This window comes from Enhydra lutris, unplaced genomic scaffold (assembly GCF_002288905.1).
Source record: "Enhydra lutris kenyoni isolate GAN:26980312 unplaced genomic scaffold, ASM228890v2 scaffoldscaffold3, whole genome shotgun sequence".
Lineage (NCBI taxonomy): Eukaryota > Metazoa > Chordata > Mammalia > Carnivora > Mustelidae > Enhydra > Enhydra lutris.
Genome location: NW_019154087.1, coordinates 41,877,708 through 41,888,608, shown reverse-complemented (window position 1 = coordinate 41,888,608; position 10,901 = coordinate 41,877,708). Strand labels below are relative to the sequence as shown.

The 10,901-nt window shown below is 41.4% G+C and overlaps 1 protein-coding gene across 1 annotated transcript in view; it reads right to left on the bottom strand.

Annotated features, from left to right (window-relative positions):
- Positions 1-7,672: 7,672 nt before the first annotated feature.
- The window catches only part of LOC111156337 (chromosome unknown C4orf36 homolog), a 3,705-nt gene continuing 476 nt past the window's right edge, over positions 7,673-10,901 (bottom strand). The window contains exons 2-3 of the mRNA XM_022517108.1: positions 8,239-8,393; positions 7,673-8,005 (exon numbers count right to left, since the gene is read on the bottom strand). Of these exons, the coding sequence (XP_022372816.1) occupies positions 7,872-8,005; positions 8,239-8,393 (289 nt within the window). The 3' untranslated portion in view covers positions 7,673-7,871. The remainder of the gene's footprint in view (positions 8,006-8,238; positions 8,394-10,901) is intronic.

The window sequence follows — 10,901 nt, the reverse complement described above, 5'->3', positions numbered from 1 at the left end:
AGGAAGGCAAAAATCACCCTTCATGGAAAACCATTGAGCTAAACTCATCCCTCACTCCAAATTTTAGTAAAGGACCTACTTGCCCCATACCAGCCATATTTTCCAATATTCACTTTCTCAACAAGCCATAGACATTGGGCCAAAGATGGACCAAGCATAGTCTTCTTTTTTTTTTTTTAAGATTTTATTCATTTATTTGACAGAGAGAGATATCGAGAGAGGAAACACAAGGAGGAGGAGAGGGAGAGGGAGAAACAGACTCCCTGCTGAGCAGGGAGCCTGATGCAGGGCTCGATCCCAGGACCCTGGGATCATGACGCGAGCCGAAGGCAGACATTTAACAACTCAGCCACCCAGGCACCCCAAGCATAGTCTTCTGAAAAAGGTTACACTTAGAATTCATGTGGATCTAGAATTCCATCTCAATCCCACCTCTTTTAAAGCTGTGTCACCATAGGGAGGTTACAAATCCTTCACCTAACCCCTGATTCCTTCAAAACTAAAAGAGAGATCTGGAAATAGACAAGGTTAAACATGTACCTGGCATACAACCCAGCCATTCCTCTCCTTGAGGTGCTCATTCAAAATAAACGAAAGAACATGCCCATACGACGCTCACAGCAGCTGTATTTATAAGCGTTCAGAACTAGAAACCGATCAATAAGTTTATGGATAAACAAAGGGTAGGATATCCATGCAATGGAAAACCACTCAGCAATGAAAAGGAACACATGTACAACAACATGGATGACTCTCAAATATGCTGAGTAAAAGAAGCCAGACCCCCAAAAAAGTACATATTGTATGAATCCATGTACATAAAATCCTCAAAAACACAAATTACCCTATAGTGCCAGAATGCAGCTAGATCAGTGATTGCTTGGGGGTGAGGGTGGGGGTATGCAGGGTGGGGGCTGAGGAAAGAAGAGCAGTGAAAGGGATGGATTACAAAGGCACAAAAAAACTCGAGGGGATGACTATGTTCATTACCTTGATCGTGATAATGATCTCACAGGTGTCAAAACTCATTACCTTGTAATTCAAATATATACAGTTTATGGTACATCCAATCATACCCAATAAAACTGGAAAAAAAAAAAACGTGCGTCAAAGCATATATAGGAAGGGGCTCCTGGCTGGCTCATTCAGCAGGGCATGAGACTCTTGATCTCTGGGTTGTGAGCTCAAGCCCCACGTTGGGTGTAGAGATTACCTTTTTTTTTTTTTTTTTTAATTTATTTGAGAGAGAGAAAGCGACAACACAAGCAAAGGAGAGGAGCAGAGGGAGAGGGAGAAGTAGACTCTCACTGAGCAGGGAGCACTACATAGGGCTCGATCCCAAGACCCTGGGATCATGAACTGAGCCCAAGGTAGATGTTTAACTGCCTGAGCCACCCAGGTGCTCCTAGAGACTACTTTAAAAAAAAAAAAAAAAGGATATATAGGGAGGAAACAGCAGAAGTCAAATCATCTGATCACTCTCTCCAAAAGTGACACCTTTTCATGCTCACTTCGGCAGCACATATACAAAAGTGACACCTTTTCAACAATTTTTAAGGTAATACACTCATTCATTAAAGAAATATCAATAGAATGGCTACTATGGGTAGATACTATTGTAGACAACAGAGACACCACGGAGAAATAACAAACAAGTAAGCAGGGGCTCCTGGGTGGCTCAGTGGGTTAAGCCTCTGCCTTCGGCTCAGGTCATGATCTCAGGGTCCTGGGATCGAGTCCTGCATCAGGCTCTCTGCTCAGTGGAGAGCCTGCTTCCTCCTCTCTCTCTCTCTCTCTGCCTGCCTCTCTGCCTACTTGTGATCTCTCTGTCAAATAAATAAATAAAATCTTTAAAAAAAAAAAACAAGTAAGCAAATAATTGCAGATAATTCCATCAGTCCTGTAAAGGAATTAAAAGAGGGTGCCATCACAGAAAGTGACTGAGTAAAAGGAAAGTCCAATTTATCAGGGGTGGGGGGTTGTGGGGGGTGGTCATAGTAAGCCTCCCTCCAGAGATGTCATTTGAATGGGCTCTAAATAGTTAGGAAACATCTCTGTGACAGTCTGAGGGAAGACAACCTTGGGGAAAATAAACAGCAAGTACAAATGTTCCAAGGCAGAAACAAGTCTTGATATGTCAGATACAGGATTAGGTTAATGTTTTGCACCCAGTAGGACTGAGAGATGAGTGGGAACAGGTCCAAAAGGAAAGCAAGTATCAAATAACAAACATAGGGGGGGCCTTGTAGGCCTCAGGAAAGGGTATTACTCGGGGGAGAGAAGTGATCTTTTCAGCAATGATATGAATGCTACTTTTTAAAGTTTTGTTTTTTAAGTAATCTCTGCATCCATGGTTGGGCTCAAAAGTCATGATCCTGAGATCAAGAGTCCATGTTCTTCCAACTGAGTCAGCCAGGGGCCTCTGCATGAGTGCCCTTAAAAAATCACTATGGCTGCTAAGGGAAGACTAAAGAAAGCCAAAGACGAATGCAAGGAGATCAGTTATGAGCCTTTTATTGTGTTCCAAACAAGAGATGGTGGAGGGGTGGATAAGTGTGACAGAGGTGGAGAAAGAATGGATACATGTGGGATATTTTCTGAAGACAGACCCAACAAGAGTTGCAGATGGATTGAACGGGGAGGAAAGAGGAAGCAAGGGACACTAGGTTTTTGGCCTACATAATAGAATAGAAACTGCACCATTTACTGGAATGAAAAGAAGATAACCATTCTTAAGACTACAATAAAAAGAGGCTAGAGAAACCAAGTGAAAGCAAGAGCCCAATAATTTATCTGAGATGACACAGCTATTAAGTGGTGGGACTGGTACTTAGTCCTGGGTGGTCCATGCCCTACACCTAAAGCTCTAAATCTGTTCTACACTGGATATAAATATAGCACTTAAAGAAAGTGAACAAAGGGAGAGTTCTTTTTTTCCCCTTTATGCTTGCTGCCCTGTCAGCCATTGGTGAAAGTTCTGCCTCATCAAGATCCTGGCCCAGCCCCATCCACAATCTTTTCCCCTCTGATGTTAGAACTCTGCTCTGCTCTGTGATTGTCCTTTCTTTCTTGAAGGGTCATTGTGAGGACTACAGGATATAAATAGAGCAACTGAAAGAGTTTCTACATCTAAGATTTTATTATATGGGTTTTTTCTTTTCTCCTTTCCTTTCTCTCTCCCCCTCTTCTGACCCCATGTTTTCATTGAGGACAATTTTTATCAACTGAAAAAAATGAAGATTCTTTCCAAAAATTTCAGCTATTTACTGTTAAATTTCTATACTCTAATATTTTTCATTAAAAATAAAATACAGCATGCAATTCACCGAGGGTTTCAGTATCTAAGCCAACCAAAGTTTCAGAACGTTCACTACCACTCCTTGTTCATTCTTCGCACTCCTCCTAATGAGCCCAAAGATACCCATGGTTTCACCTTTCTTCCCTGTACCCACTCCTCCCTATAAAACCCACCACTCATGTCTACCAAGAACTTCCAATACCAACTTACCTAAAATTAATATAGCTCCTACACACCCAAGACAATTCTTCCCTTCCCGAACCCACAGTCTGGAATTCACCGTAAATTCCTCTCCTTCATTCACCCACATCCCCTCACGCAACCACATCCAATCAATGGCACCATCTTGTGGTTTCTACTTCTTCCATGACCCCTGAGTCAGGCCTATATTAGCCAAGCCACATCTATTTCCTTAAGTTATGCATGGTCACACCTGGATTACTGGGAGAGCTCTTCACGTGAAAGACAGAAATAAAAATAAACAGAAAAACAGTGTTGAGGAAACACATACAATTCAGGGAGAAGAATCTATTTTGTGTCCTCAGAGAGCTAAGGGAAGATAGGCAATCATGAATAAAAAAGGTTACTTTTTAAAAAGGAGAGGAGTGGGGCGCCTGGGTGGCTCAGTGGGTTAAAGCCTCTGCCTTCGGCTCAGGTCATGATCCCAGGGTCCTGGGATCGAGCCCCGCATCAGGCTCTCTGCTCAGCGGGGAGTCTGCTTCCCCCCCCACCGCCTGCCTCTCTGTCTGTCAAATAAATAAATAAAATCTTTTAAAAAATAAATAAATAAATAAAAAGGAGAGGAGCAAGCCTTCAGAGGAAAAAATAGGAGACCAGAAATTAAACACTTATAATGGTTAGAGGATAAAACTCAGAGCTTCTTCCAGAAACTGAAGCAAAAGACAAAAGGTTGGAAAACAAGAGAGAAAAGATAAAAAAATTAGAAGGCCAGTACAGAAGATGTAGCATATATTAATGATACTTCTAGAATGTGTTGAGAAAATGATAAAGTAGAAATATGTACCAAAAAATTAATATAATTTCCCACAACTTAAGGCAATGAATTTTCAGATTGTGTAGTACCAAGCATGACAGGTACTGGTAAGAGTAGTTACTGCTATCTGTTAGTGCTTACTCTGTGCCAGGCACTGTTCTAGGTGCTTCACATATTTAACTCATTTACTTGTCACAACTATCACTACCCACTTTTTAATATTTTTTTTTTTAGAGAGAAAGCACGTGAGTTGGGGGAGGGTCAGAGGCAGAGAGAGAATCTTAAGCAGGCTCCACATCCAGCACAGAGCCCAGTGCAGGGCTAGATCTCACGACCCTGCTATCATGACCTGAGCCAAAATCAAGAGTCGGACATTTAACCGACTGAGCCACCCAGGCGCCCCTATCACTACCGACTTTTACAGGGGAAGGAACTAAAGCACAGGAAAGTTAAATAATTTGTCCCAGACAACACAGCTTAATAAGCGGTGAAACCAGCATTCAATCCCGGTGGCGCGTGCTCTACACCCAGGGCTCTACCTGACCATGTTATATCAGATTATTAGTCTTACACCATGATTCCTATCATAACAGTGGGATCTAGAAGATGCCATAGCTTCCAGAGAGAAAAAAGCAGGTTTCAGGGAAAGCATCCAAAGTAAAAATGACTTTGGAATGCTAACAATACCAGAAACTAAAAAGAAATACAAAAATCCTCCACAATTTTAAAGAAACATTATTTACGACCTACAATTCTACACTCAGCCAATCTATCAATGAAATCTGAGCATAAAATACAAACTTTGGACAATAAGACCTCAAAAAAAATTTCCTCACATGCACCCTTTCTCAGATAACCACTGGAGAATATGCTCCACTGTAATAAAAATAAATAAATAAACCAAGAAAGAGGATGGTCAGACACAGAAGAAACAGGAGCACCTACATCAAAGAGTGTGAAGTGAATCCCCATGATGATAACATAGAAATCAGAGAGAGCTACGTAACCGTGTGGAAATAAACAGTTCAGGGTAAAGCAAGACAAGACTTGTGCTTGTGCTCTGTCAAATAAATCAATGAAATCTTTAAAAAATTTAAAAAAAAAGATGGGGCACTGGGGTGGCTCAGTCATTAGCTGTCTGCCTTCACCTTGGGTCATGATCCCAGGGTCCTGGGATCCAGCACCACATCAGACACCCTGCTCAACTGGAAGCTGCTTCTCCCTCTCCCACTTCTCCTGCTTGTGTTCCCTCTCTTGCTGTGCCTCTCTCTGTGAAATGAATAAATAAAATCTTTACTAAAGTGGTGCCTGGGTGGCTCAGTGGGTTGGAGCCTCTGCCTTTGGCTCCAGTCATGATCCTGGGGTCCTGGGATTGAGCCCCTCATCGGGCTCCCTGCTGCGCAGGGAGCCTGCTTCCTCCTCTCTCTCTGCCTGCTTCTCTGCCTACTTGTGATCTCCGTCTGTCAAATAAATAAACAAAATATTTTTTTAAAAATATCTTTACTAAAAAAAAGACAGAAGTGACAAACTGATCATCAGAGATTATCGTTTTTTAAACAGAAATAATCAGGAGATGCCATAGGTACAATGGCCAGATTTTAAACTAAAAAATCAGCTCATGTATGGTCTGGTGAATATATATACATTGACAAGAACAAAACCCAATTCTTGAAAATTCAAGACTTTTGATCTCCACAAAGGTCAACAGAGTCAGGCTGATACTCAGAGATTATAGCAGTAAAAAGGCAGTGATGCTCACAGCGATTACCGCAATAACTACTGGAATAATTCTCACTGTGGGCCAGTTTCCATTTAATCCTCAAGACAACTGTGTAGTAGGGACCAGTAACATTCCTGTTTTACATGAAAGAAAACTGAAACTCGGAGACATAAAGCAACTCTCTAGTGGTCACACCACTAGAAACAGCCAAGCTGAGAGCTGAAGAAGGCCACCAAGTGTCAAGCATGAACTCTTAACAAGGCCACGAGACCTTTGGGAATGAGACTAAGAGAACAGAAGACACCAAACCCCTACTGATTCATCTAACAAACACTAAATTGTGCTCAAATCTAATTTTCATTTTCCTAAAGATTTTAAAAACTTATTTGCCAGAGACACAGTGAGAGAAAGAACACTAGCAGGGGAGGTGGGAGAGGGAGAAGCAGGCTTCCCACTGAGCAGGGAGCCTGATGCAAGCTCGATCCCAGGACCCTGGGATCATGACCTGAGCCAACAGCAGACACTTCGTGACTGAGCCACCCAGGCACCTCTCAAATATAACTTTCATATCCAACTGTGCCATGCTGGATTCAAATTCTAGGAAAACTGATTTATGCTAGTCCAACATTTTTCAGCTTATTAAGTCCCCATTCTCTAACCTCTCTCTAAATAACCATTTTCCTTAAAATTAGGTCTTTGCATTTTCATGTCATCTGCATATATTTGTGTGTGTTTCACATGCTCCAAGGACATCCCAGAGAGACAACACGAAATTAACCAAAAGCAAAAGGACGGTTTTTTGGGAAAACACAAGCAGAAAGTAAGTTCTACAAATTGCCACTTTAAAAGTACCACATGAGGGGCGCCTGGGTGGCTCAGTGGGTTAAGCCTCTGCCTTCGGCTCAGGTCATGGTCTCAGGGTCCTGGGATCGAGCCCCACATCGGGCTCTCTGCCCGGCGGTGAGCCTGCTTCCCCCTCTCTCTGCCTGCCTCTCTGCCTACTTGTGATCTCTCTCTCTCTCTCTCTCTCTCTCTCTCTGTCAAATAAATAAATAAAATCTTTAGGAAAAATAAAAAAATAAAAAATAAAAGTACCACATGAGAGGGGTCCTTGGGTGGCTCAGTCAGATGAGTCTCCAACTCTTGATTTTGCTCAGGTCTTGATCTCAGAGTTGTGAGTTCAAGCTGCACACTGGGCTCCATGCTGGGCATGGAGCCTAGATAGATAGATAGATAGATAAAAATAAAGTATGGCATGAGAATAGTAATTGACGTGTTACTGAACATTGGAAACTAAAAGGTTACTAAAATGAAACCTAAAATTTTTCTTAACCAAATAAAATTTTTTAGTCTACCATGTTTAGAAGAATTTTTCTCTGGATGCCTGGCTGGCTCTGTCATTGGAACCTGTGACGCTTGATCTCATGGTTGTGAGTTCAAGCCCCATGTTGGATATGAAGTTTACTGAAAAATAAAATCTTAAAAAAAAAAAAAAACCAGAATTTTTCTCTCTCCTTTTTGGTGTCTCAAAGATGCAAATTCAAAATAATATCTCTGACAAGGAGTTTCCTCCTCCCTTGGTGCAATTTTACAAAAATCACAATGACTAATCACATAAACAACTTAATTCCAACTACTTTTTCATCTACTTACAATGTTGTCACGTGTGGTACAAAGGAAGAAGTAAGTGGCAGGAACACAGAAGATCCATCAGAGCTGTCCACCAACCCACAGGAGCTGGCTCGCCCACCAGTGGACATTTGTAGGTCTGCACCCAACTTCACACAGCAAAAGGCTGGAGACCTTCATTGCCTTTGGATGTGGAAAGCAATGAGTACAGGTTCAACTACGAGATGATATCACTTAGGTGGAAGAGGTCTTCTCAAACCAACTTGCCTTTCCCTTAGGGAAAGCTGAATTTCCTCAGCTACATTCTCCTGACATTTCAGGCGATTCAAACGCTTCATTTCATATTCCCTTTCAAGTTTCATAGCTGGAAAATAAAATATATGGAGCAATCCAACGGACCTTTTTCACCAGACATAATATTGTTAAAAATGAACATTGAATCACACGGCAAAATTCACATTCTTTGATACTAAACAAGAAGGGCTACATAGATGAGGGGTATGGTGTGAATGAGTATATTTAAACATTTCTTTGATAATAAGCAAAATAACACAGATAAAATTTGCTATTTGCTAAAGTAGCTTTTACAGAACTTACATTCTGCAGAAGGGAGTAGAGCATTCTTAATGGTTTTAGTTTTTTTGAGGTGTAAAGGACTACCAAATGAAATTTCTCCCAAGAATGGCAACTTGATGTTGGCTAGGTTCGTGTACCAGGTCTCTGTAAGCAGTGCAAGATCCCAAGGTTCCTGTCTGGAGCAAAAATCCATTAATTCATTCAAAAGTATTTACTGAACATCTATTGTGGGATATACAGAAGACATCTTAATTCTCAGTTCTATTTTCCACTAGATATTTTCGCTTATGGGGAGATTTCAGGATTTTCCAGAGTTGCAAATTTAGCCAGGAGAAAGAGCCTTACATTCAATGTATAATGTAGGGGCACCTGGATGGCTCAGTGGGTTAAGCCTTTCAGCTGAGGTCATGATCCCAGGGTCCTGGAATGGAGCCCCGCATCAGGCACTCTGCTTGGCAGGGAGCCTGCTTCCCCCTCTCTCTCTGCCTGCCTCTCTGCCTACTTGTGATCTCTATCTCTGTCAAATAAATAAAATCTTTAAAAAAAATAAATGTATAATGTAATACACACACACACACATACATATATTCTAACATAGAGATATATTGAAAAATTATGAATTTAAATGGCAGGAAGTTTTATTCAAAAATAGCCTCCCTGGGCACCTGGGTGGTTCAGTGGGTTAAAGCCTCTGCCTTCAGCTCAGGTCGTGATCCCGGTGTCTGGGATCAAGCCCCACATCAGGCTCTCTGCTCTGCAGGGAGCCTGCTTCCTCCTCTCTCCCTCTGCCTGCCTCTCTGTCTACTTGTGATCTCTGTCTGTCAAATAAATAAATAAAATCTTAAAAAAAAAAAAAGCCTCCCTGCAGTCAATCCAATCTTTCCATCTCTTTTAAGAGGATGTGATTAAGAACTGTATGCTCTCGGATGCCTGGTTGGCTTAGTAGGTTAATCATCTGCCTTGGGCTCCAGTCATGATTTCATCGTCTTGGAACTGAGTCCCATATCGGGCTCCTTGCTCAGTGGAGAGCCTGCTATTCCCTCTGCCTGCCTCTCCCCTTGCTTGTGCTCTTTCTCTCTCTCTGACAGATGAATAAATAAAATCTTAAATTAAAAAAAAAGAAAGAAAGAACTGTACGCTCCAAGTCTTTTATGGCTGATCACAATTAGGGTCATATTAGGGAAGGGAAAAGGGGAATAATCAAGCATTGAGCAGGGTGCTTGACATACACAAAGGCTTTGAGTGTGTGATCTTATTTCAATCTTTATAACCACCATGCAGGTAGACAAAGAAACAGAGACTCAGAAGTTAATTAAGAACCAGAGCTGGTACTTAGCCTAGGAGTAGATATTTAGAAGCACTAGAACCAAGAGAATCCTCAGAAAACTGGAGAAGGGGAGGAAATCCCAAACTATAATACTAAAAATAATCACCATGAACTTCAAATGAATTGTTTTATATGTTCTAGTTTGGAAATTTAAAATATCAACTACATGTTTCTCATCTCATAGAGTCTATATGAGTTCATATGCACTAGGAAAGGTAGAAGACCTGCTTTGGTACAAATCAGGGAAATGAGAGTGTTCTGTACATGGGTCTACTTGTTTTCCTCCTCCAGCTTCCTTGCCACTTCATCATCTAACTTTAAGGAGGGACTTGAAGTCTACAATTCTTATAAATGCATTTGAACAAGGACACAAAGACGTATTTATAAGAATGTTCACTAAAGCATTCTTTGTCCAAAAAATCTCACAAAATAGCCTTAATAATAGCGCACAGGAAGAGCCTAGTTAAACACACTGTGGTACATACACAGAATGAAAGAATGAGATTTATCCTTATATGTTGATTTTGAAAGATGAGAAATAAAACACCTAATTTTTATCTAGCATTTGCTGTATGCTGGGCACTGTTTTAATCAGTTTGCCTATATGAACACTTTTAATTGCCACAGCAACCCTGTGAGGTAGGCAGGTATTATTATTATGTTCATTTGAAGGATTAGGAAACAGGAGTAGAACAACTTGCTCAAGATCACAAGGCTGTTGTGCTCATGGGTTTAGGATTTGAACCCAGAAAGTCAGACTCTAGAATCTGAGGTCTTACCCATTAGGCTACACAAGAAATGATGGGAGAGGGAGCAAAGTTCATAGCTCCCCCCTGCTTGTACTCGATTGTTCTCCCTGTCACTCTCTCTCAAGTAAATAATTTGAAGAAAAAAAAAAATCCTAAGGGGGGGGGGATGTACCTGACATTTTTAGGTAGATTTACACTCTCTACAGAGGAATTTTTAACGTAGTTGACAGTAGTAGATATTGCTTCCGAGTAAGAACAGACTTCCATCCCTGTCACTTGTTTACTTCATGACTGTGTGATTTTGATCAACCCACTTCTCCGAACCTCAGTTTGTGTTGTTTTGTTGTAAAGACCAAGTAAGATGATTTATAAATTCTTATTAAAAGCATTTCCCAAAAAAAAAAAAAGCATTTCCCATTAGGAACACCTGGGTGGCTCCCTGGGTTAAGCCTCTGCCTTGGCTCAGGCCATGATCTCAGGGTCCTGGGGTGGAGCCCCACATCGGGCTCTCTGCTCAGCGGGGAGCCTGCTTCCCCCCACCCCCGCGCCCCTCTCTCTCTGCCTGCCTCTCTGCCTACTTGTGATCTCTTTCTGTCAAATAAATAAGA